General features: G+C 41.9%; 1 protein-coding gene across 7 annotated transcripts in view; it reads left to right on the top strand.

Moving 5' to 3' along the window:
- Positions 1 to 26,240, top strand: part of LOC120803431 (IQ motif and SEC7 domain-containing protein 1-like) — a 94,417-nt gene that overhangs the window by 52,705 nt on the left and 15,472 nt on the right. The window contains exon 1 of one of the 7 annotated variants that reach the window (XM_040151873.1): positions 363 to 794. The exons of 4 other annotated variants lie outside the window; for them this stretch is intronic. In XM_040151873.1, coding sequence (XP_040007807.1) covers positions 718 to 794 — 77 coding nt within the window. In that variant the 5' untranslated portion in view covers positions 363 to 717. Of the gene's footprint in view, positions 1 to 362; positions 795 to 7,646; positions 7,718 to 21,327; positions 21,644 to 26,240 lie in introns of those variants that run through there. 2 more of the 7 variants (XM_040151877.1, XM_040151874.1) reach the window with 2 other exon arrangements.

Raw genomic sequence — 26,240 nt, forward strand, 5'->3', positions numbered from 1 at the left:
GTGCACCCTCCCTCCTGCATGGCCTTCCCATTGAGAGTAGTGTGATTGTTGGACATGGGTCCAAGTATTACCATACACACAGGGACTGAAAGTGCTGTCATGCTCTATCATTCTGTTGCTCGCTCTCTCTCTCTCTCTCTCTCTCTCTCTTTCTCTCTCTCTCTCTCTCTCTTTTTGAAGTCACTTTCACATAAATAAGCACACATGAAACATGCAACCCTAGGCCCTGCCCATCAGCACTGGGGAGCATGCATGATGGGAGCAGCAGATGAGTGAAAGATTGCGTTGGACGGCACAAAAAGGAACAAAAGGGAAGGGGTGTTTGCAGAGAGGAGAAAAAGGACTGGTGTATGCTTCATTGTGGGTGGAGAGCTTTTGTTAAGAAGAGGGATGATTTTCTTCTGCTATATGTACTGGGCCTTTACCTTACTTGGTCATCAGGCACCCTGCTAGTGCAGCAACTCTGAGCCCAACATAAACTTGGGCAGGGAGAACTTCGAAAAAAGGCACAGACAAAGTAACTTTAGGAGCAAAAGAATGAACTTCTTTGTGGGTTTTCTATGGAAAGTGAAGGATGTGGGGTGTAATTTGTGGTTGAGAAGGGAGTGAGCACAGACTGTACTTCTTCTGGCTCTTTTAGGGGGAGTTGCTGCAGTTTTGTGTTTTTGAAACTTTTTTGAAACTTCCTTTTCGGTGCCATGCACACTTTTTTCGGGCATGTCTTATGCCTCCAGTGATGTCACTGCCGTGTGGAATGCGATGTGGAAGTACTGCATTTCCAGCCGAACTATAAGGTAGGAGACCATCTGGCATAAACCAGTTTGGATGGCAGTGGCCTGCAGTATAAGTGGTGGTTGTCTTTCCGACTGACCGCAGCAGTCTGTGCAGATATTTCTGACGTCTGACTGATCAAATAACATTCCTGTCTATATGCTCAAGTCTGTGGTTTCCTTTCTTGAACCATGGAAATATATTATCACTAGTACACAGCTGAAAAAGGCAGACAGGCATCAATAAAGACATTTTCAAGGTCTTTCAGGGCAGTCTACTTTATCAAGGACAATGTCTTTGGTAACAAAGACTTATAACAATAATCTTCCCATTCTTTTTTCAACTCCTTTAAGCCTGATTATCTTCTTATCTTTGTCTTCCCATAGCCGACTGCAGCAGGAATGTCCTCTGACATTCTGTATTTAAATCCCTTTGTGAATGAACACAGAAAACATCACAAAGATAACCATTATGCAGAAAAGATGATCTTTCTTCCTTATATTATTTCATGTAAGTCCATAGACCTGTTCTTTTGGTCTTCTTTATTGAACCTTTCTGCTACATGTGAATTCAACTTGTGGAACCTGCAAGGACATTCATATGTACTTCTGTAACTCATACAGTGTTGACTTTTCCAAACATACAGGCTTTTTATGTAATCTGTCTCTTTTTGTCTGTAATCTGCTTCTTTTACAGTTTTTTTCCCCCCAATTATAATTTCTCCTCACTGGCAGTCAAAGCAAATATAAAGGGAAGTTCTTAGTCACTATGTCTGTCAGTCACCAACCCAAACATATATACTGAACAGACAATATTCGTACATAAACATTGAAAACGTGTTTGAGGCCTGTAACAAAATGGGTATTTAAACTTTTGAAAATCTGATCACAATAAATTAGCAACTGTTAATTTTTATTGTAAACAAATCATATCATCACCGACCCGGCAATTTTTCTCCCAATGCAGATTCTGATACCTCAGCTCAAAGTGTCTGTCGATGTCGCCATTGATCCCATAACAGTGCTTCTTTTTCCCAAATCTAAACTCTGTATACAGTATCTCACTGTGAGGTAACATGGAAACACCAAATTTTATAATAACATTGACAAAGAAACTGTATTTGAATGTGGATCGGTCACATCTGGCAGATACGCGATCTCTTTAATAAGGTCAGTAAGGGCCTGTGATACCAATCTGGCAGACTGGATCGGTGCATCCCTAAATGTCAATAAACATTTTTGCCAACGATCCTTTTAGTGTTAGAGTTGTGACTAATATTCGTACCGAGTGAGCTATTTTACAGTTGAAAAATGTCTCTGTACTGCCGTTTCTTACTGAAATCTCTGCGATGCTAATATCAAGCGAAACCTATTCGTACCATTAGCAGCCTATATACATTACTGCAGTCAGTGGCTGCCCAAACTGAAATCCTTGGTACTCATCCAGTCCTTTGTTCCCTACCCCCCCCCCCCCCCCCAATCCCTGCTGTGTGTCCTTTTATATCCCCCTTCCCTTCCCACTTTCCTGATGGAACATGGGGAATGAAAACAAACAAACAAATGATGAAAGAAAGCCAGCCAGGATAAGGTGAAAACCTCCTGAATGCTACTAATCCACCAGCTCTTTTCTGTGATAAAAGGGTTAATGCTAACCTGCTAAATATCTGAGAGATAAAAGCAACCAGGCAAAGCATGTACGTCTGACTACGGCAGGAATCCTGTAGCAGTGACACCTTAGACATTAGGGAACATTTGATCTGACTCGGGTTCTGTGTCAGAGAGTGCGTCGACAAGATCATTACTTATTTAACGTGTGGATCTGGAGCTTGTCACTGGTGCCTCCTTGTCTCACAGTGGATATCCATGGGACAGAGTACAGGAAGAAGCACTGTAGGGTCTCATTGGAATGAACAGGCATGTTAAACACGTCCACCTCCACCTGGCAGACCTGCATTGCTTCATGATAGGTAAATGGTTCCAACAGGACTTATTCTGGGCACATTAGCCCAAATCGTTATTGGCCTGAAGTGGACGTAGGGCTGGGGAGTAGATGATTCACCATAATGCTCCTAGATCAAATGGGAGCAGGCACTAACCCCTCTGTTGGTCCCCTGCTTTGGTACGCTGGCTATATGACAAGTGAGGTCTTTTTTGGGGGGGAGTTGGGAGGAACTGCTTGTAATGGAAAAGTAGCAACCTGCCAAAGCGAGCTTGCAGTTCCACTGTGGCGAGTGAAAAAATACTCTCCAGGGTGGAAAAGCTTAGACGTGTCTAGGATGGAAGCCGTATTCTGGTCAGAAATGTCAGGATGATGGAGATGTGACGAGGCTGTTATGGTAGCTCTTGAGTTGCAGTTGACCATAACAGAAAAGTCATCTGGTTTTCTGGCTTCCATAGGAGGTGCTGAATAGATTAAAATTTATGATAATGTTACTTTTTCTAATTATAGTATTTTTTCAAAGTCACACAAATTAGTGCTGAGCTCGAATGTAGGTGTTCATTGTGGATTCACCATATTTCTGGTCACCAGTTTGTAAATTTTATTTTTGCATTCATGTTTGTCCAAATGCTTAACCAGTGGAAAATAGGTTCACGCTGCAACAATCTGTATCCTCAGGCTATTTCCATGGGCTGGCTTTCACAGATGGATGGATCATTATGGATGTATTTTTTGTTATACGTGTCCATGACCAGAAAAAGAGCTTGGTATGTCTTTGTGCTTTGGTTTATCTGAGGTTTAACTGACATCTAAAGCACTTTATATGCGCAGGATTTTTCTGATCCATGCTTAAGTTGTAGTCAGTGTCCACACAGCACTGAATAATTTACACTCATGTTTCTCCCAGAGGGACAGAAGCGTTGTGTGAGAAGATATTTTTTTCTTCTTTATATCACCTTTTTTTTCTGTAATAGTTTGGCTGACAGGACATTTGAACATGACATTAATAAATGGGCTATAGTAATGTGGCCATAAGGGAAAAGCTTGAGAATAAACTCCAGCCTCACTGTCTGTTCACCTCCCATGGCTGCAGGGTTGCAACATTATGGGAGAATGTATTTGGTACCATAGCCTCTGCTGCAGTATCTACACTGCTCAATTTAAACTGTACAGCTTTTGAAATACTAATCATCTGAGGAAGCCAGTTTGTTTGCTCTAATGCTCAAGAATGCCACCCTGTAGGGAGAGTACTTTTCATGTTCAGGGTGTCGGATGAGGAAAACGCTCGCAGTACAAATAAAAATGCATAAGTTAAGAAAAATTGTCATGTTTCTGTATTGTCTCCCTTTCTTCCTTTTTTGTACACGTTATGTGTGTGATTAAAGCAGGGCCAAAATATGTGTTGCCTCTGCTCTGCTCTTTGTGATCAGTCGGGGACTGTGAAAGCTGTGAGGGGAAACACAGGCGCTGTCTCTTTCAGTCTTTTTCACTGTTTTTCTACTTTTGATGACATATTCCTTTGCTTCCCTTCACAGCGCCTGCCTGGAGAATAATGAGGGTGTGTGCTGCATTAACTTATGTAATGGTGAGCAAGAGGAGGGGTGGGGTGGGGGATGGGGGGGGAGCTGTGAGGGAGGAGGGGGAGAAGAGAAGAGTGATGAGCTCATGCTGCTGCACTGCAGCTCTTGTATACACACTCTGCACCTTGTGGTCTGCCATGTGCACACTCTTGCACATGCATAGATGCATATATACAGTTTATTCGGAACAATCAGTTTATTGATTGATTCACATACAAATACGTATGCACATTGCAGACACAGACTAAAAGAGAGCAGCTCATCACTGCATAATTAGAACCCAATTTAGCACTCTGCTGCAGAATCTGGAGGCTGGCACGCGTGTCTTCAAATCTTTTATCTCTCTCAATGCTTTGCTGTGCAGGGGAATTAGTGTGTGTACACTGTCCTTTTGTGCATTGCCGTAGGTACAGAGAGCTGATGCTCAGCCGTGAACAAGCTGAGCCTCCAGAGCTCAGGTTGGTAATTACTACTAATCCACAAATTCTTTTCTGTGACAAAGCTGCCCGTCATTATCCAGAATGCGTTTTGTTTTATGTCAGAAATGAGCGAGGTGGGGTAGGGTCGAGGGATGTGGGGAGTTTGTAATGGCACAACAGAGCATTTACTCTATAAAAACAGAGCGATCCCTTTGGGGGCTTTCAGCTCTCTCTCAGCCTGCAACGAGTAGGTGAATAAATGGATAAATTACTGCTCTTTCGAAGACGACTTAACATTAGAACGTCGTCGTCCAAGATTCTTGATGCTAATGTCATAAGCACATGGCTCGTTTGTAGCACAACTTGGAGAAGGAACATCCATCCATCTGTATACTCTGTGGCTCTGTTATTTAAGGCTGAGTAAAAGCAGAAGAAGTTAATATTTTCTCATCAATTAATATTTGGTCATGAACTGATTTGTTTTGCAGACATCGTGTGAGAGCACCACTTGTGAAATTAGCACAAGTCCCTGCATGACAGTGAAATAACCATGCTGTCGGAGAGGCTGGGACTGTGGCTGGTAAACGGTCATTAAAGTTAAATGTTTATCCTGATTGGACTAATTTTGTTTTTTTTGGCTATGTATGTAAATGGAGGCATTTCTTTTCTGCACATACACAAACATATATAACATTTTTTTTTTTTCTGTTAGCCTTAGCTGTTGCCTTGACAACCGGCCTCAGAGATCTGTGCACGTGCATGCAATTGTGCTAAATCCTGCTTTCCGTCTATGAGGCACTGTCCACAGAGACACATCTAACTCCTGTGTCCCTCAGGTTCCCATAGTCTCATGACTTTTTTTTCATATCTCAGTGACATCAGTCACCAAGGTTCATCCATTTAATACAGATATTGTTGATTTCTTTCCCTTTAGACTGCGATTAATCTGACTACAGAACATGAATCAGTGGTGCACACAAGTTGAATTACTTATAATTATCAGTGACATCATCACTACTAATAGTAGTACTGTGGTAGGAAAAGATGTGTTCTCATCTTACTGTAGGTGTTAGGGCTTATTACCCAGGCTAGAGACAGTGCCTTTCAAAATAAGAGCCATTCAAGACAGGAACTAAAGAGTCATCGCTGACAAATGAGACGAAGAGATCAAACCTGCCGCGTCATACAGACCCAAACATGTCCACCTGCAGCTTAAATGAGCTTCCTTGGGAACCAGAAGCAGAAGTTCCTCTCCTTCCCTATCTGTAGCCCTCGCTCTTACTCCTTTCTCTCTGCACATTTTCACCCTTTTTCACAACAGTAACCCTCCCACTGCTTCTCCACTTCAAATCCACTTATTTACTTGCCCCCCTCTCGATAAAGGCGAGTGGGAGTCTTTTGATCAGTCATATATCCCTACATAAGTCTCAGTACCCTGTTGACTGTACACCAGCACCATCTGTTGGTAGGGAGCCTCCAGGACAGAGAACAGTCTCAAGGTATGAGAAAATCTCCTGTGACTATTTGAGAGAGGTCTTCTGTTAATCTCCCTCCCACTGTGCGGATAGTTCATAGCTTTAGCTACATTCTTCATAAAGAAACTGAAAAAGTTACCCGTCAAAGATGTCAGCCTGCTAAAGGCCATTCAGTCAATGATTTGGGTAATCCGCTGTGAGTAAGTCAAGGGCAGAGAGCTAAGTAATTAAACAATAGGAGACATTTTAATTCAAATGAACAGTCCTGATTTCCACTGCGATCCATTGGCGAGTGGAGAGAAGACAAATTAAGGCAGATGGAGGCTCTTGCCTTGTCTAGGGTCCCGTGGAGGACCTGGTAGTCTGTTTCTCATGGCTTTTCTCCTGGATAGAAACTATAGCCATTTACCACCAAGGTTTTAACAGTTCCTATGTAATAATGATTTTAACTGGGAGCAAAAATGGAATGAGTCGCAAATCTGAGATTTCTGTCCTGAATTATTCTTGCAAAATACACGGAGCAACAAAGAGAAAAAAGTATCTGGCTCACTGTTTTATTTTTCTTTGCATCATAGGAACCCACAACCACCAAGTGAGTGTTAATTTCTGAGAAGCTCTGCTCTTTTTTAATTGACGTGTTTTTGTAGACTATGGTCAACTGGATAGAACTGGCCTGAGCAGGACACGAAAGCAGAGGAAACACGGAGGGGTGGATGTGCACAGGACAGCAATCTTGGCGTTACTTACAGATACAGTGTCAGCTCCCTCAGTATGAAATGCCACACAAAATTTTATTTTCCTGAATAAGGATATATGATAACAGAAAGCGATTTTTCACCTGTTGACGATTGTCCATTGACACTAAAACATGTTTAACAAGGCAAACATGTTTTAATATTTTGAATAGCATTTCCATTTCACTTCAGATTTAAAGAGATTGTTAGATGACCTGTTATCTAACTACATTTTGGATTATGCTCTGGCTTTTTGAGGATGTGTTCTGGTTGAGAGCTCAGATTTCCCCTTCGGCAGCACTATGTGGCCTGAAGAGGGAGGGGGGGCAATAAGTGACCTTGCAGAGCTGCAACACGCAGGCTCCTGACATGTCCCCACTGAAGCACAGACATCAACAGAGCAGCTGAAAAAATGACCACAGACTAGGGTAGAGGCATGTTGGGGCTGAGAGTGAGAAGGCAGCTGATAGTTTCAAGAAAAGAGAGAGAGACTAATGAACGAAAGAGAGAGAGATTGAAAGAGAGTGTGGCTGTGAGGTACACAGCTGAGTGAGGCAGGGGGAGGGTGCTCTGTGTGAGGAGAGCCTCCTCTTTTCATTGACGTTCAGGGGAATGTGCTGATTAGTGGAGAGTAAATCAGTCAGATGGAGGTTCCCAGTCTCTTGTGCCTGACAGAGCCAGTGTAGCATTTCAGTACCCACGGTCACCTTACCTTTCCGTAAAGAGCAGGTGCAATTTGTGATCAGAGCCCAGATCTTGGTTCATACTTTATGGGCCAACCCGGAGACAGATGTGTGGAGGTAGGTGGGCTCTGCCCTGAAGGTTGTGTGTGTGTGTGTGTGTGTGTGTGTGTGTGTGTGTGTGTGTGTGTGTGTGTGTGTGTGTGTGTGTGTGTGTGTTAGATCACTTTGGCAGTGAAGTGCAGGTTTCGTATAGGGTTCTGTGGTGGGGACAGCAGCTGCTTACACTGTCAGACACTGCAGGTGTGTACTGAGCTGGTGTACATGCGTGACAGTAGTGCTGGAATTATTAGACAGAAAAGTAATTACCAGCAGTTTCGATAACTGCTTATGTCATTTATCAAGCAAAAATGCCAAACATTCTCAAATGTACAATTTTCTGCTTTTCTCTTTTATATAATTGTAAATTGAATACCTCATGGATTTTAGACATTTGGTTGGATGTAACAAGCTATGCAAAGACGTCTCTTTGGCCACTGGGAAATTGTGATGAGCACTCTTCCCAATTTTCTGACATTTTATAGACTGAAAAATTACCCATTTGATCTGAGATATAGTCAACAGATTAGTCGAAGATGAAAAATAGCAGCCCTACACAAGAAATCAATAGAATTAAAGGATAGATGACTGGGGAGGGTAGTAGTGAATGTGTATGGAAAGTGTGTAACATAAAGCCATTGATGCTTGTACACCGGGGTGCCAACACCGCTGCTCTTTAGTCCGATGTCACAGGCACACTGATGCACAGTGCCAGGAGGGAGGGAGAGCAGAGGGGACAAGTTTTTTGTGTTTATTATGGTCTTTTATTTAGAGTCAAAATACATCTTTATCAAGATGCACTGTATATTTAGGCAAGTGTGTGTGATTTGCCAGCTGCTGCGTAAACCACAGAACTCCACCGGGTTTTTTAGCCCTCAGCTTCTCTCTGCTTTATGTGCCTTTGAACTGGCCAAGCCCCCCATTTCCAATCACAACATGTTTCTGATTCACAGCACATTGCTGCTGATTGTCCTGCTCATGCCAAGCATCCTGCTGACATCTTTTCAATGAAACCTATAAGCAGGACTGCTGATTATCTTTTTTCCCCGTTTGTTCATGAAGAGCTTGTGTGTTTAGTCCACTTGGACCTGCTCTCATTAGACCTCTTAACAGAATGGCTGGCTTAGTCATCATTATAGCCTATTAGATGCGCAGAGCGTGAGGCAGCTTCTCCCATCAGTCATAACTGTATGTGAGAATGGCGGTTAGAGAATACAGAGCTGCACTGTACTGAATGCATGCACAGTTTGCACTCTCTTTACATCACGTGCAACTCACCCTTTCTTCTCTGTCCTTCACATGTTGTCTTGTTGTTGTAGTGCAGGATGTTGCTGTGTAAAGTTCTGTGGTACGGCAAATAAAAGGCAGAATTCCCCTCTGGGATCATTACAGTGCAGCAGCTCTGAATCTTAATAGCTTTTTATTGCACAGAATTCCGTGGTGGTTCATCATTAAATGCAAAGTAATGGCGTAAACGGTGATCCAACGGCTTCTCTGGATGCGCTGTTCATTATTTTGTATTGTGTCCACATGGGAAACAGTTAAAATAAGGTCTCAGAGCGGCTTTAACATGATGCAGAGGAGCAAGCAACACCCGAAAGCGTCTGAACCTTATGCTGAACAAACTTTTATGTGCTTGAACAGGAGGTCCAACAGACAATAAAGTGAACCTGTCGCACTCACAAGTGCTCAACTCCCAGCAAATCAAGAGATTACACAAGGAAAAGGATCTCATCCTGTTATCGGGGTTGGTTTGAGGATGTTACTGTGTTGCTGACTCACCCTGTCCCTCCCTGTGAATCCGCTCCTCCCAGCTGTCACTGCAATATTTTTGTAGCATGTTGTACGGTTTACTAAAAGTTTAAGTGAGGCAGTTGACCCTATGTACTCAGTGGACTTTTTGAACAACTGGAGTGGGAAAGTATCTGAAAGGCTGATGTAGACTATTAGACATGAAATGTTTGTTATTACCTGTACACTATTAATATCTGGGCTCAGCATGAATGTGATGTAAAACCAGACAGCAGACTTGGGAATAAAGTCTACAATGCATTATCTGAGGTAGACTGGATGTAAAACAGTGTCAGACTACTCTTTCCCAGAGATTAAATACTCCTTTTTCCACATACTTACTTACTTTACCCAAGTTTTGCCAAGCCAATTTATCAAATGTGAAAAAACAAAACAAAACAAAACAAAAAAAATTAAGGCCAAGTGAACTCCTGGAATTGTAGAAGCAGCTTGAGGAAATAGGCTCCACCAAAAGAAAAAACATTCTCAGATGGCCCGTGTTGATCTTTACGTCAGTCATAGATTACCATATGGGTGTGAGAATTACTCTCTGCTGATACAACCTCCTGCTTTTGACTGACACCTGAGGCTGTTAGGAAGTTCAGTAGATTAAAATGACAGAATTAGGCTGGTATTCATTCAATCAAAAGAGCCCAAACCAGCATGTTAGTGGCTGCACCCTCGACTTCTCAGGCAAAATTGTAGGATCCCAGAAAATGGGAGGTAGAGAAACATCCTCTCTGCCCTCTGATATTTCCAAATTCTTGTCCAAACCCATTTATTTCGGATGTGGGTACAAGGAAAAACCAAGGATAAGTCATGCTTCAGTGAAAAAAACATAAGTATCGTTGTTCACTGCATTTTGTATTTCTCACACTGACAGCACCTTAATCACTTTTGTTAAAACTGACATATATTGACATGATTACAATTTGTGATACATAGAACCATCTGCATAAAGGACCAGTTTATTATCCTGTGGAATCCGAGGGCTGAGACAGGGGACTCTAATAAGTAACTGAGGGGCTATAGATCGATGCAGCCTGCAGAGACCTTGGCTGTGCTTTCAGTCAATAAAACAGTAAGCTTTAGAGAGGATGCATCAAACCTCCAAGGATACAGCCGAGGTAGCAGACAGATTCACTCCGCATTTGAAATCCATTCTTCTGTAATGACAGGAATTTGTCTCTGATCAGTTCTGGTGTGTTGCAAGGTTTGTGTTAATGGTGATGTATGATGCGGGTGGCTGGCTCTTCTCTCGCTCGCCCCTGAAGGACTTGTGTCGTTATTGAGTTCCGATTCGTGCTAGAAAGCGTCCAGTAAGCTTTGATTGTGTGTGTGAATTAAATGGAAGCCAAACAACGTTAGCTGCTGTCAGGTAGTTTGTCATAGAGATGGTGAATGAATCCGTATTCCCCTGTGTAACCCTCTTTTCTTGTAAATGCCTTGGCATTGTCTCAAGTGGAGGTTATGGGAGGCATTGAGAGAAATGAAACAATAAACATGGTGTCTAACCCTCCCTCAAGGGGTTGTTATCATGAATTTGAGTCTGCTTGTTATTCTCAGAATGTCTCTTTCGCTCGGTAAATCCAGGCTTCATGTCCTGCCTCGCCTGCCTGAATGGGGTGTATGTTAAAGTATAAGATCTGCTGACTTGCACACACCAGGTCTTGGGGAAATGTGGTATGAATGGAACTTGCACACTCAGGATATCTTGTGCCACTGGAATATGTCAACATGAATCCATTTCTCAGCACACTCGTGACCTGCACAAAAGGTTCGCTCAGCTTCCTTTCACATTCCCGAGGAAAAGGAATGTAGATCGAGGACTGTCGGCTTTATCTCTGTGCTTTTGTTCTGTGATTGATTGCTTCCTGGTTGTCTGTGTTACTTTGAACGAAAATTATTCACTGGTAATTTCTCTTCTTTTTAAAATTTCTAAACAGCGCTTTAGGCTGATTGTCAACCTCTCAAAACGTTGACATGCGTGTCTTGTGAAGACATAAAAAACGGGGATGGGAATCATGGATTACTTCCTTTTTAATTCTGCTGTCATTGTTTAAATGCTTTCAACTGTGGCTTTCAATTAATATTTAAATACAGCTGATCAAGTTTTCATTGCAGCTTGGCGAAGTTGTCATCACATGTAAACGGATCCTGCGTTTTCTGTTGTTCATTCTTTGATGACTTGGTCTAGAGTGGAGTCTGTTTTCTGCTTGGATGAGTTTTTGAAGAAAAAAAAAAAGAGGGGGGCTAACAGTAAATATTTCCTTTGACAAATGGGATCCTGATGCAGCGGTTTCACTTCACTCAGTTCCCTACTTTCATTATTGTTCAAACTTAGAAATATGGAAAAACTTCTTAGTTGATGAATATATAGTACCAAAAACATGTAGATTTGATTGTCAGTAGTATAAGAAATATTTGTAATTGTTTAACCTGTGTAGTCTGATTTCTTTTATTATTACTGATATGTTTGGGTTTATTAAATAACTTGAATCACAACAGAACCAAGCCTGAAATTAGGTTTATCTTTATAGTCAGGGCTGAAATTTATGTTGAAATTTATGATGTTCATATTGTATCTTCAGGTGACTCAACAGTATTTGCATAGCAGATCATGATACCCATACAGCTGCCTCCACTTCCCCACATCTGTATTCAGTTCACCAGTTTTAGGCACTTTCTCCTAAAATAACATTATGTTTCCTGAATGATTCTATCACTGTCAGCCTAATGAGGGCCATTAAAATGAAATACGTTTTGTGCTTCCACTTCAAAGTGGAGCTGAAACTGAAAGAAAACCTTGAAATTCTTTGACGTTGAAATCACACTGTGACCGACTCCGGATTATGACTGTGGTTTGTGGGTCCCAACAAGAAAACAACAAATATAATTTGGCAGAGTCTGACACATTGACATAACAACAGGGGCTACCCTGTTGTTCGATGACTGTGTTTTTCCCGAATCAAAGACTAAAAAGGCGACATGGAGTAGACGTGAGAAAGGCTGCCTTTATACACAGTGCCAACACAAACAATGGCTTGTGCCAGTGTAGCCGGCCGAGCCGGGAGGCGCTCTTCGGGGCTCAATAGCTGTAGTGTTTCTGCTGTGGGCTTCAGATGCCACGGCGGCACCATTGGCTTTGCCAGAGAAGGGCGACAAAGCACAGCAAGTAACTGGAGTCCTGGCTGTGCAGTCCAGCACTTAAGGAAAGCAATGCGAAGCAAACTGTGCTAAAGTGATTAGACAGCTGTGTGTGCAGAGGTGAGTAGTGGTGGAATGTAAGCCATCGCAGTCTGAGTATTGTAGGAATGTAAAGGTTTTGATCTGTGTTTCCTCCCTTTATCTGTTTCTTCTCAACCTTAATCCCTTTCCTCTGTCAGCATATTATGTAGTGGAATATGGTTCTATTGTATAGACAAGTACAAATCTATAGATGATGCTGAATCACTAATTTAAGAGCATACATCCCTTCAAAACCTTCTGTGCAATTAACATGTCTGTTTGTCCTCTAGAAAAACATATTTATACTACAGTCAGCTCTAAACCACAACACCATTTCATGCTTGACGGCTAATGAAATCTTGTGAGTTATTTGAATGATTGAGCAACATAACATGTTCAAGATCATCAGCTATTTTATCTGATGCAGTCGACAATGAATGGAATCTGATGAAACAGCAATTATTATCATTGTAAGCCCTTCCAGTCAATTTACCCAGTTCAATGATGTCATTTAGCTCATGGCTCCAAATTGATTGCATTGCCAGGCACACAAACACATCTACTCGCAAAAAACAAATTATTTTAGGACCATGTCTGAAGGACAGAAATGTTTTTTTTATTATTATTGTTCCCTGGGATTACGCTGATGGATGGCTCCTGGAAATCAGCTCTGGAATCGGGGCAGCAGAGAGATTTGATTTTGAAGTGCTTGGCTGATGTTATACAAATTGGGACTCTGTCTGATGATTGAACGTCCACTATGGTGCGGTTAGGTTGGGAGGCAGATGCTTTAGGAAGGTTGTTGGGTTTAAAAATTATTGAAAACTGATGGAGACATCTGAATATGTTCTAGTACATTTGTATTATAAAATGTGCATATTTATATGGTCCAGTGATTTTTAAAAAAAAAAAAGAAAAAAGTTATTGCAGAAGTGCAGAAGTTGATACTGCATAGTTATTTGCATTCTTACGATATCATATATATTTTTGCATTAAATGAAATGAAATTAAAATGTGGAAAAACTGTACAGTATACATAACATACAAAAACTAATCTATACAATTGGTAATGAAGTAGAGTGATGTAAGACATGCTAAACACATCTTTCCTGTGCCACATTTTCCCGACACATAGTGCATGTAAACCACAGGACTTTCTCTGTGACTGGAGACAGGTGTGAGTCTGCCGCTGCCTTAAATAGATCATTGCACCAACCCACCCCCACGTCCCGGCCAGCATCTCCCAACCAGAAAAAGCTGGTCTGTTACATCCTGGTGCGTTTGAATAACCCAGCCACACTCCAGACTTGCAGCAACGACAAACGCGTCTGACCTCAGTCGTCCCGAATTACATCAGTGCCACATGTCTCCCCCCAGGCCTAGTGCGCATCTCCAAGGGAACTGGTAGTCTCATTTCTAACCAGTGGGTGGCACTCTCACTCTGAAAGCCCACTGTGGACTGGGTCTAATCATATAAGGTCTCTATCTGTCAGGTCTGTTTTATCGGCCTGGCAGTGGTGTCACGCTATTGTGGCCATCACGACCACCACAAGTATTTATACCCACTGTGGCCCTTGTCACATTTACAGTCTGGGCTGCTTTGAGCACTAACCGCTGGAGACACTGCCTAAGTCTTGCACAGTTTTCTAGCTGACCTCAAAATTTCCCAGTGTCATTGAAAAATGCTGCACATCGATTTGCCACAAAGGAAGAGATAATGAGATGAAATCAGCAGGGCTTTCGGTGGCCATTTTTCGTGTTAATGTGTATTGTTCCTCTTGTTCTTCACAGTATTGTTCATCTCGCACACTGAGTGTTTACCAGAGTGTGTCACCCCACATGGGTCTATTTTTAGCGGGGGAGAATTGTGCTGTGGTGTGTTTCTGTGCTGGGGACGTTCTATGGTGAAGGGCTTAAGAGACATATGGTGTCTGGTAATGGAATGAACTGAAAGGAAAATATTGTAAATGGACAGACAAGGGCCCGCTTCAAATAGTGGTAACAGCAGGAAATACGCGACCTCTATCTGCTTTTTATATACATATATATTGAGAGAGAGAGAGAGATAGCATATGTATGCAATCAGGAGAAGTACGGCTTTGAAGTACTGTATTTGCTATGGTTCCACAAAATGTTTTGGTTTTTTTTTTGTTTTGTTTTTTCCTGCATATACAGAAAGGAGTACACAAATGTGTGGTTTCAGTTGTGACGTACAGGCTTGTTTGTTTTCCATTGTAAGGGTGTCATTTTATTCAAGCATTTTCTCTGCCCACGCAGTCATTTTGAGATTGGGAGAGAAATGAGCAGGAGCAAGTCACTAGATGCCCGCATTCATATTTTGGGGCAGTTTAGTGTCTGCATCCCACCTGACTTGAATATGTCTTTGGAATGTGAGAGGAAATCAGAGGAAACCCAAGCAAACACAGAAAAAGCACAAACTCCACCCAGAAAAGACTGAGGAACAAATCTGGATCCTTCTTGCTGGTGCTACTTTAATACTGGTTGTTTGTCGGGCTAGGTATGATTTGAAATATTTTGATATTACTGCCAATATAATACAAACAAATACTTTTCAGGAGTATAAACACATTTATCATGTTTTAAAAAAACGTCTTTTTTTCATTGAACAAAGGAAGCCAAACTTCTCAACGTTAAATATTCTCTAAACACAAGCAGCTGAATAAAAACTTCGCTTGAATAAAACTGGCAAAACTGTGATTTAAATCAGTGAATATTTGTATAAAGCCAATCCCTTTAACTACTCTCATGTCTGCCTGTTAAGTGCAATGCGACAGCCAGGAGACGGTTAGCTTAGTTTAGCATACGAGTGGAAGCTGGGGGAAATGGCCTAGCACTGTCCAAAGTGTTGTTGTCACAAAACCAAAATTTTGGCTTCAATACGATAATTAACTAAAAACCTAAAACATCAGGAAAAGTAATGTAGTAATAGATGACAGAACATGGAACTTAAAATTCTTTGATAGCCCATGCAGATTGTAAACTACTTTTGAGAGAGCCTGTTCTTGTTAAATGTCCTTTTAGAATCTAATTTGACTATATAGAAAACCAGCAAATCCGCTCAGTAGAGTGCGGGCCTCCACCAAGGAGGTGTACTGAGTCGTTATGGGTCAGTCTACTTGAGTGCACTACTGTAGTGTGCAGGCAAATAATCCCAGGTTTGAGTTTAATCACCACCAAGTGCCAGATTTACAGCTCACGTCATTTATGTTTATTATTTTCATGGTCAATAAAATTGTAGTTTATGTGCCGTTAGGTGTTTTCTTGTTTGCTTGTTTTTTCATACAGGTAGGTGTACTTTTGACAATGAATTAGTACAAATGAATAATTAATTACATTAATAATTAGATTATTATAAGTAATTAGATCATGGTCATAGTGTTATTAAAGCTTTTACATTGTATGCAGTAATTTGATATCCCCTCTGCTTGAGTTTATGTGATTTCTTTGATAGTTAACTTTATATTTGCAACCAGATATCACTTACTAAACTGCATTTAATGAGATCCAATACAACTACTTTGCGGAGGTCTGCACTCTACTGAGGGCATATTCTAGTAGAAATAATTAATGACAAAAATGTGCATGCCATTATTTCCATTACCAAAACTGAGTGAGCATAAACTGATCTTTCGTAACTGTGTTGTTGATCTGCACACTTGTGAATGCCTGATTTTTAGCAGCCCGCAAGTTATGGTAAAGTTAATGTTACCAGTGTGAATGTGCGTTTGAATATAGAGATGTTTGCCACATTGGTAAGTTAGCCGATGGCTAACTCCGTCAAACTCCGATGGTGAAAAAAGTGCCCTTGTCACAGAATAAATCACACCCGTTCTAAGTATATTTCAAGGCATGGGCATGATGTAATTATGTTATTTAGACAACTTTTACAGGCGGGCTTGCTCTTGCTCTCGCCTACGTAAGAGAAATAACTCCATATTTCGCTTTGTGCATCTGCTTCGTCAACAAGCCAGGGGTCGTCGACAAGGGCACTTGTGTTCAGCCGTTCTTCTGTCAACATGAAAGCTAAAAACGGTTGACACGCCCACTATTCCTGCAGGCGGTGGAAGCAGAGCACAGGGAGTGCACGCTGCCCTGCAGTCGCAAAACAACGCAACCAATAGGAAGTACAGCTCTCATTAAACCACTTTTTATGCGATAACTTTCTAGTATCAGTATACCATGCAACACTAGTCCAAAGGTTTAAAAAAAATCTCCTAACAACACCTCTGAATTTTACAAATTAGTACTCAGGTGTAAAAATGGACCAGCTGTGGTTTTAGGGGGAGGAATGTGTTGGACTATTTTTGTATGGCTGTTTTAGACAGTGACTTGGCTGGCTGTCCAGTTTTTATGCTAACCTAGCTAACTGTCTCCTGGCTGTAGATTCATATTCATTGTATAGGCATGAGAGTGGTATCAGTCTTCTCATCTAACTCTTAACAAGAAAGCAAATGAGTGTAAGTCCCGAAACGTCAATATTCTTTTCAATAATTAAGATAACAAGCCCTCAGTCTTAACCAGGCATTCAATACCAACTTTTGTTATTTGACATTTTTTACTCTTCCTGCTGCAAACACTTTTCAGTCAGGACCAAAAAGGTCATGGGGTTTAATACCCAGTGTGTGTTTTTAAAAACAAAAACAAAACAAAAAAACATTTAGTTGGATTGAAATAGTGTTTTGATCCAAAAAAAAAAAAAAAAAAAAAAAAAACCTCAGAAGTCATCTCCTCCACCTCAGTCTTCAGTTTCCGTGTGTCTGGACAAACAGATTGTTTCTAGCTGGATTGGAATTACTTAGTGATGTATGAACAGGAGAAAAGAGAAAAGCCTCTCAGCCATCACTTGCCACTGATGAACTTTGATCATTCCCATAGGATCCCACAGGCAACACATCTGCTCTAACTTTGTTGCCAGGATGTGTTGAGCAGAGGCAGCATATCCTTTAATTACTCTCATCTCAGCTCTATTTATACATCTGCTGCCAGATCCTTCATATGCACAGAAATTCTTTGTTCCTGAGAATTTAGGGTTTCTTTTTCTTCTTCCTATACAAAGTCATCGGCGTTCACAAAGCTGTCCCGGGCCACTGCATCTCATTTAGTATGCTGTTGTATCAAACTATGACATCAGCCCGCTCTAATTGTTTCCAGAGCAGGCAAGGACTGAGTTTTCGTTTTATTTTCCATTTCTTAGCACAGGTCTCATTTGCTCAGCATCCAGCAAAAGCAGATAATGAAAAACGGTGCATGAGGTCATGTAGACAGAGTACGCGGCACCAAAACCTTGTGACCAACTTTCCAGGAAGCTATCACTTTTCGCTGTCATTTCCTTTGCTGTCTTTTCCTAAGGTCTGTCTTTTTTCGTTCTCTTTGCAATGGGAAAATCCAAGTTTTCCTGTTCTTCTGATAATTTTCAGGTACTACATCTGTGGGAATGTACCGATAAAGGCGTCTGTGTGTAGCTGACCTGCGCATGTCTCTTTGGCCTTGTCCCAAGCGTAACGTAGCTGACTTTCCTTACTCTAAAACAAGAAGGAAGAGGAAAAGAAGGGAAGGCACCAAAACTATGAGGGGGGGGGCTCAAATGCAGAGAGACCATATGTATTGAGTTGAAGAAATGGCGTTTTATGAGCAGAGAGTGGGCCTCTGCTTGGAATTCTCAATGACATCATTCTGGAGCAGACTGCCGTCCAGCCGGGACCCAGGAGATGGAGTGGGGCTCTACTAAGCCAGAACAACTAGACTGGATCGTAGCACTAGAGGAGGACAAGAGAGACACTGAGACAGGCAGACAGAGATACTGTAATTACACAGGCTTATTAAGTGTCCTTAAGTTTGTGGAAACTTCTACTGCTCAGCTTTACCTGGAATTCATCTAATTTGATCATTTCAGCAGAGCTCTCCTTGATGCCCAAACTGATGCTGCCCTTGAGCCTCATACGGAAACAATCATGACAGGCTTGGGGTTTTATATGCATCACATGCTTACCTTCAAAATGAGGCCATGATATTACTTCATATCTCATTCCCAAACAAATAGACTCTAGTTAGACACTCCCCGTGGTCTGCCAGCAAAACAAAGCCTGCACTGGGGCTAATATCTAATATCATGCACACATTTCAAAATCTAAATGCCTGCCTCCATCTATGCCTCAAGGGTGACAAAGTGTAACAAAATGATAGAATAATGTGCATGCCAGTTTTATTAAAGGGGTGTCTTAAATGCTTTTGTTCCCTGTTTGACTGGAGCGCAGCAGTGGGGCCAGCCCTATGCAAATCTCCCTGGCTGACTGACTGACTGACTGACAAAGTTACAACACTGGTCAGCTGAATGCTGTGTGATTAAGTGCTGAAGCTACATGTTTTTTTGCTCTTTCAAAATGAATAGGTGCAAATAGTTTCTCTTGCGTCATCAGGGGTCGTTTACAGGCAGCGGTGCCATCTTAGCACCGTTGCTTCTATATTCTCCAACTTTTCACAGTCTTTTTGCGACTTTTCTTCACAAAATCACATAGCAACAGATCTAGCGACCTTTTGAACAAACCTTAGCTACTTTCCGTAGAGAGAGACGCCAGTATTGCCCCGTGAGCGTCAGGTCGGGCTTTCCCTCCACAAGCACACCCCTCTATGCGTATCATTCAGTTGACTACACAGCAGCTGCATGGACATGAATGAGCTTCTAACAAGTAAATACAAGTAAATATAGCCATAATCACATCACAGCAGTTGTCTTCAACTTATGTGTACCGTGATTTTGTCAGACGACGTCGCGGTTATACAATCAGGATTTTAGCAGAGCAGAGCAGCAGCTTGGAAATGGCTTGGAAGCGACTGCTGGTTAACAAGTAGTCTTAATGGGCCACGTTTCAGCCACTATTTCATACTTGTTTCGTTGTCTAAACAGAAAAACACGTAGATGAGAACAGCTGTATTGGGTATTTGGCTGTATTAAAATACTGTATATGTGAGCACAGACAGTAGGAGAGAAGCAAACAAATAAAGGGCGGTCCAGCCACAGACTACGTTTGGACCGTGTCTTGTTGGTTTGTTTTGTTCACCGGCACTCATAAAACACAAATGGATTTCAGTAAGAGTGGAGAGATTACATGGTAGTCAAGCTCTGTTAGTTGAGTCAAGTGTCTGCAGCTCCACAAGGCGCAGTAGCAGCTGTAGTCACCAGAGTATAGGGCCAAGGTCTTAAACTGAAATAGATCAGTTGGCCGGTCACTGTCTGTCTGCCTGCCTTTTTGCACACAGTGATTCTGCCTGAGTCACACATGGCAAGTAAGTCTTTGCTTATCCCCTGCTGTGATTCATGGCACAGGTTAAGAAATGCAAACATTTTCCTTTTAGTGACTCTGTCTTTTGCCTTGTCTTTCTTTCTGCATCTTTCATTTGAAGGCTTAGATGACAACAGTTCAGAGTTGTGACCATTTTTAGGCTTCAGGCCTGTTATTAGAGGACATCAACATCTCCCTCCACACACTGGTGTAGATAATTGGTGTCTCTGTAAACTGGCTCCATATGGCAGCCATTCTCCTCTATTTCCTGTGCCTGTTGTCATTAGATAGAAAATACCTTTGACTTGGGAGCAGTTTACTCAGACCCCCTCCTCTCACAGGGGTGATTAGTCTCTGGCCTGTCGAACACTGTTAAGTCCTGAGACACGGCACCGTCAATTCAGGGTCTGCTGCAAGTGTGACAGTGGATGGAAGTTCTGGTGAGCTTAGCAGTGATGGTACAATGTGGGTGGCATTTTAGCAGTATAACTTTATCCATGAAATTAAACAAAGCTGATTTGAAGGAGTTTGAAAATAAAAGGGCTGGAGGAGAACAACCCTTATACTACTGTGATTTTCTGATGCAGAGCGGCGTAGAATGCTCTGGTTCTTTTCTTAGAGCCCATCTTGACAGTCCCTTCTCAGCCCTAAAAGGCTCTATTAATAGAGGTGCTCTCTTGTATTTGCCGTCTCTACCCTCTAAGTCCTTCTTCTTCGGTGTAAAAAAGGCTAATAAAAGCTACCTGTGACATTCAAACACTCCCAAACCCTGTTTCCTCCTACACACTCTCTTCTTTATGGCTAAGTCTCCTCATACTTTGTCCATTTACCTGTTCCTCCATTCCATCTCATTTCTATTTATCTGCTATACCTGCATGCACCTAACTGGATGAAACTGTCACTCTCTTCCCCCATGCCTCTTCTCTGTGGAGCAGGGCTTTGAGCGCCTCGCTTTACCTCTCATTCCTAGGCCTCGCTTTCTCAAGCTCTCCTTTTCATATGTTTTTCACATTCTCTGATAAAATGCCTGAAAAAAGTGACTTTCTTTTCTATGTCACCTATTCGAGGGTCACTTTTGTGCCCCTTCCTTGAATGATTAGTGTTGTGCAGGAGGTATTTCATCCCCCTTTCTCTCTCTTTCTACCCAGCCACAGAGCCACCATACTCACATACCCTCTTCCCTGCACCCCGCCCCCTTCCATACTGCTCAGGGCCTGGCAGAAACGCACACTCCCGTCTCGCAGCCTCCGCCCCCCTTATACTCCTACTAGCCCCGCGCACCGAGGACAGAGAGGAAGAAAGAGGAAAAAGAAAGAGCTCCACTTGTCTGTCAGAGATTACAGACTGCCACTTACTGACCATGTACGCCTACCATCCATAGGAAGCTGCTTTCACAAGGCATAGTAATGGGAATGTCTGTGAAGGTTAGAGAGCTACAAGCTATAGTAGATGGTGGTTTTGAGATCTGTATGTCTCTTAGAGAAACCATTTAGGCAGTAATGGGGACTGGTAAGTGGGATTACTAATGTTTGGAGTACATCGTCTTGTGATTGCCGGCCAGTATGTGGTGTTTGCAGTGTAATTCAGAGAAGACCCAGTCACTGCTGGAACTGGAGCTGAATGGCTGGTAAGAGTAATAGGAGAATGTAAAATGTGAGTGTGTTTGTATTCGTGTGTGTAGGGGGGCTGGGTGTGCGCGTGCATGTGTTTGTTTTGTCATTGGTTGAGGTTACACCAGGCTCCAAAGACTGTTTAATAAACAGCAGAGAGACAGTGTATGCATGTTTGTGAAAAGAGCACGGCTCACACACTGTATTAAATTGCTTCTTCTGTGATTTCACATAATCCACACTAGAAGATGAAAGGATTAATGTGAAGCTTCAAGTTAAATCATGAAAATCAGGAATTTTAAAGTGGGGTCTGCCACTTTGTTTTTGACGCCCTTACAATGGAAACGGATCATGTCCCCTCTCTGAGTCGCCGTATGCGTGTGTTATCATGGTGTGTGTTTAGTCTTACTGTACAGAATCCATCTGTGACTTGGATTGTCCTCCCCCTGCTCAGTTGAAGGGCATTCCTGTGGTGTTTCGTGGCCCTCCTGCTTACTGGCTGTGTCTGTCTGGTTTTTTTCATAGCTGGACCTTCAAGGGCAGGTGCTGAGTGTATCGTGGAGGAGAGTTTAATTATTCATTATTGAGAGATAATGACAGTAGCTCTGATGTAATTGCTGCTGTTGTTGTATGAGTCTTGACAGGAGGGAGAAGGAGGGATGCCTTGATTCAGACAGAGCGAGGCCTGGCAGTGAACAAGGGCGTAGTACTGATTTCCGATTACTTTAAAGTCACAAGTATGTGGATGGCATCAACGAAACATCAATCAACTACTCATCAAACTTTCAGTGGAAAATCTGAAAACCTGTGCAACTTGATTATGAATCGGCTTATGAACACTGTTTAGAAGCATAGCAATCAGTAATCAGCAGACTTTATGTTGTAAAAATCTGGCGACTTTCATTTAACCATCAAAATGTTAAGACTACTAATTACCCTCAATTGGCTGTGATAGTTGGTGCTCTAAAGGTAAACTAAATCAGTTTAATGCTGTCGTGCTTGCACACTATTTTGCTATTTAAAATGTAATAATAAGGGCAAAGGTTAGAGGTTTTATATGCAGATGGAAGCCATTCAACAGACTGTTGTACATGCGGATACATGTAAGTACTGTGAGTGTTGGTTTCAACTGGGCGGCTTTACTTTGTTAACTGACGTGTCTCTGGCCAGTTCAAATTAGATGCAAGATGTCAGTTTCTGGTTTGTAGAGACACCCAAGTCCTACAGCTCTCAGCCTGAACTATACAACTTACAGTAGTTACCCGGACTCAGCCACGAGTCTTACTTGGCTCCTGTCGACTGTCTGCTGTCTGCTGCAAACTCTCAAGGGTGCTTCTTTCAGTCTGTCGGCCAGTGTCACTTTCCAGTTTGCAGCTGTGTCAGTGAATCCCCAGCCTGCTCCTTGCTCTCTTTTTATAGCTGTTACAAAACCATCCATTAGTTTTGTTATTGGTGCTGAAATGACTGATACATCTGAGTGTTTACTGGCAGTTTCATCCTTTAATGCTGGACTTCATTAACATGTTACTGTGTGGTCTCCTAAACTTTTACCTGAAAAATGTGTTCCCTCACGTCTGTGTGGTGGGGGCTGGTGCACACATCTGTATTTATGAGCTCTCTGAGAGAGAGCAAACATCTGCTTTTGTTGTGTTTGGAGCACATGTTGTCAGTGCATGTGGGGATGAGAATAGTGATTGTGGAAGTTCTATTTGATTTGATTGGAGGGGTCAATTCACTGGCTATGTTTACTTACACGCACAAAAAAGATAATTGTAAGTAGTCATGTTAAGGCAGGAAATCTAATACTGCATTTACATGTGTTGCATAACTGTCATTGCACATACTTTATCTTAAATCCTCCCTCGTACAGTTTAGCAAGGAAGTAGAGACCTCTTCCTACCCTACCCCTTTCATTAAAACTTTTGTGAACAAAAATAAACTTCATAGAGAAGATCTGACTTACTTAGCAGCCATTTTGGTTCCTCTAATTCGATATTGCCAATACAAGAGAGTATAATGTGTTGCTCTAGCAACATTACTTTCAAACATACATGAGGTGACTTAAACATCTTGGGGTCTTTTCTGTGTACATGCTCAGACTTTAAGAAACCCTTCCATGAGTTGGGTAAGTAATTGGGTTCTAAAGAAGTCTAGCCACATTGATTTGATAATTCTTCATCTTTTAACCTGAAAAAGGCAATTTAATTTTGGGTTACATAAATGTTTACAGAATCTGAATACTGCCATAATTAAGGAGTAACCAGGTCACTGTTGCATGCATGTAAGTGCATTGGTTGTTGAAAGATTTTTCTATAAATATACAGCTTATTTCTCATTGCAGTTGTTTTTGGGGTTTACAATTGAATGGGGATCCAATTATGCTTTATTTAATGTAGAGGAACAAAAAAAAAAAAAACAACGCCCAAACATCTTAAAACATGAATTACAAGTTCCGTGTCTACTTTGTGACTTCGTTTGGGTGTTAAGTTAGTTCCACACTGCAGCTTTCTCTTCCTCCGTAGCTCCGGCCTGCACTTCATTAGCCTTGTTCTATTCCCAGAACTCCTGTAGATGTGACTCCTCTTTTCCGGGATGGAGGAATGTTTCTCCCTCAGGTCCGACTGATGGAATGGGTTGAGGCCTGGGCAGGGGGCTGGGCCTGTTTGTTCAGGATGTGTTGAGGGGAAAGGAGGGGAAGAAAGAGAGATGCCCCCCCCCCCGCAAATCCCTGGATCCCATGGCTGAAAATCACTGCCAGCTGAGCTGACATGCTTATCCATGCCTGCATCAGAACTAACAGGGGCTCCTGGTGGATAAAGAACCAGACGGAGGGACAGACACCAATGGGTAGCACGTTGCTAATATAGTGAGATCATATACTTCAAGGGCTGTACTGTCATTACCAGGAAGTGATCCTTGGACACCCATTATTGCTTCATCCTTTACCTCCCACAACATGTCGATATAAATGATATGACCCAGAGTTCTGTCTGAGCCATGTGTAGTCATTTCTGCCTCTTCTGTGGAATAATGTCACGTAACTTTCTGCTCCGCTGTAGTTCACTCCCTCCTTTCCCGTCAAAATCCATTACAGCTGAAAACATCAGCTCTTAAAATGCTTCTCTCTCTTCCCTTTTTTCCCCTTATTCCCCGCCATCATGAGCAGCTGACCTCACTCTGTGGAGTATTTAGTGACCTCAGAGCAAAAAGTACTTCGGCACGTATTCCCACTGAAGACCCACAATCACGCACAGTCTCGATGCTTGGTTGGTAGAAAAGTGAAGCAAAAAGAACAAAATGGAGGGAAAGAGGCTGGTTCCAGGACTCAGGGGGAATGGCAAAGTCAGTACTGTAGCTATAGTTTTGTCTTTGTGCCTTGAATGTTTTCAGAGGGGATAGGGTGAGAGAGCAAACCCCAGAGGAGCACCGTATTAGCTAGTAAAAGCAGCTTGTAGTTTATTGTGTTTTCAGTTATTTAATGTAGACTCAATTCTCATTCGCCACAGTTACATTGCCATATGGCTTAAATTGAAATGTTAATTTATTTTGGTTCGTAAATAATTACAAGCAATTAGGCAAAACAATGGACAGGCAATTACATCCAACAAAATAGTACAGTAGAAAACAAAACAACATAATGTAATGAAACTAAGAGTCTGCAGCCACGCTAGCTGCTCTGTGGAGCTGTATTTAGACAGCAGTGCTCTGAGCAGACATTGCTGCCAGCATGGCAAAAAGTGTTTCTACAGACTGAACACACACAACCTATTTGGCATCATAAAAAAAGAGCAAGCAAAAAGTTACTATACTATACTCTAATATAAAAATGCCATGATGTCATTTTGATCATACATTTTCATATTTGCTCCTTAAATTCCGTTAGCATTTTTTAAATTTGCAAAGTGTGCACATGTTTTCAGTTCCTCTGTTTTAGTAAATTTGACCCTTAAACTGAAACATAATGATTTTTTTTTCTTTTTTTTTTTTTTACATGTCCATTCCTCTCATGTCATATAGGCTTTTTTCATTTTAATATGAATATACTTCTGTACCCAAATGCTTCCTTTCATCATCACTTTATCCAGGTCAGTAATCAAACTTCTAATGAAGAAATCACAGAACCAAAAATTATCACCAGCTGTATTCTGTTGCTGTGACAGCAAGCAAGGTGTGACTTTTAACTCCAGGGATGGCAGCTTCACAGTTTGCCATGACAGATGGTAGGGGAGATTTATCCCAATGGCAATTATGCAATGAAGTATGATTTTCAGTGTCTTGTGCAAGGTTTTATGTTGGTCCATCAGCATAAAGGCCTTCTCTTTTTTGCCTTGCTGTTACGTGCGGGTCCAACCTGTCAGCACTGTGTGTAGCTAATAGGTAGGAGTCCATTAGCATTTGCCTACCATTAACTTCCCCTGTGTCTCCATAGCCTTAGCTGAGCCTGAATGGGTCATCTCTTCTTTGACTTAGGGGAAGGAGGCCACTTAATGTGATGCACAAGAATTCACTAAGCTACAGCTTTTGGTGTAATTAAATACGATTGTTGCTTTGGAACATAATCATATTTACATTTGCTTCCAATCACCATCTTAGCTGTCTGAATCAGACTAAATA

This window comes from Xiphias gladius, chromosome 18 (genome assembly GCF_016859285.1).
Source record: "Xiphias gladius isolate SHS-SW01 ecotype Sanya breed wild chromosome 18, ASM1685928v1, whole genome shotgun sequence".
NCBI lineage: Eukaryota > Metazoa > Chordata > Actinopteri > Istiophoriformes > Xiphiidae > Xiphias > Xiphias gladius.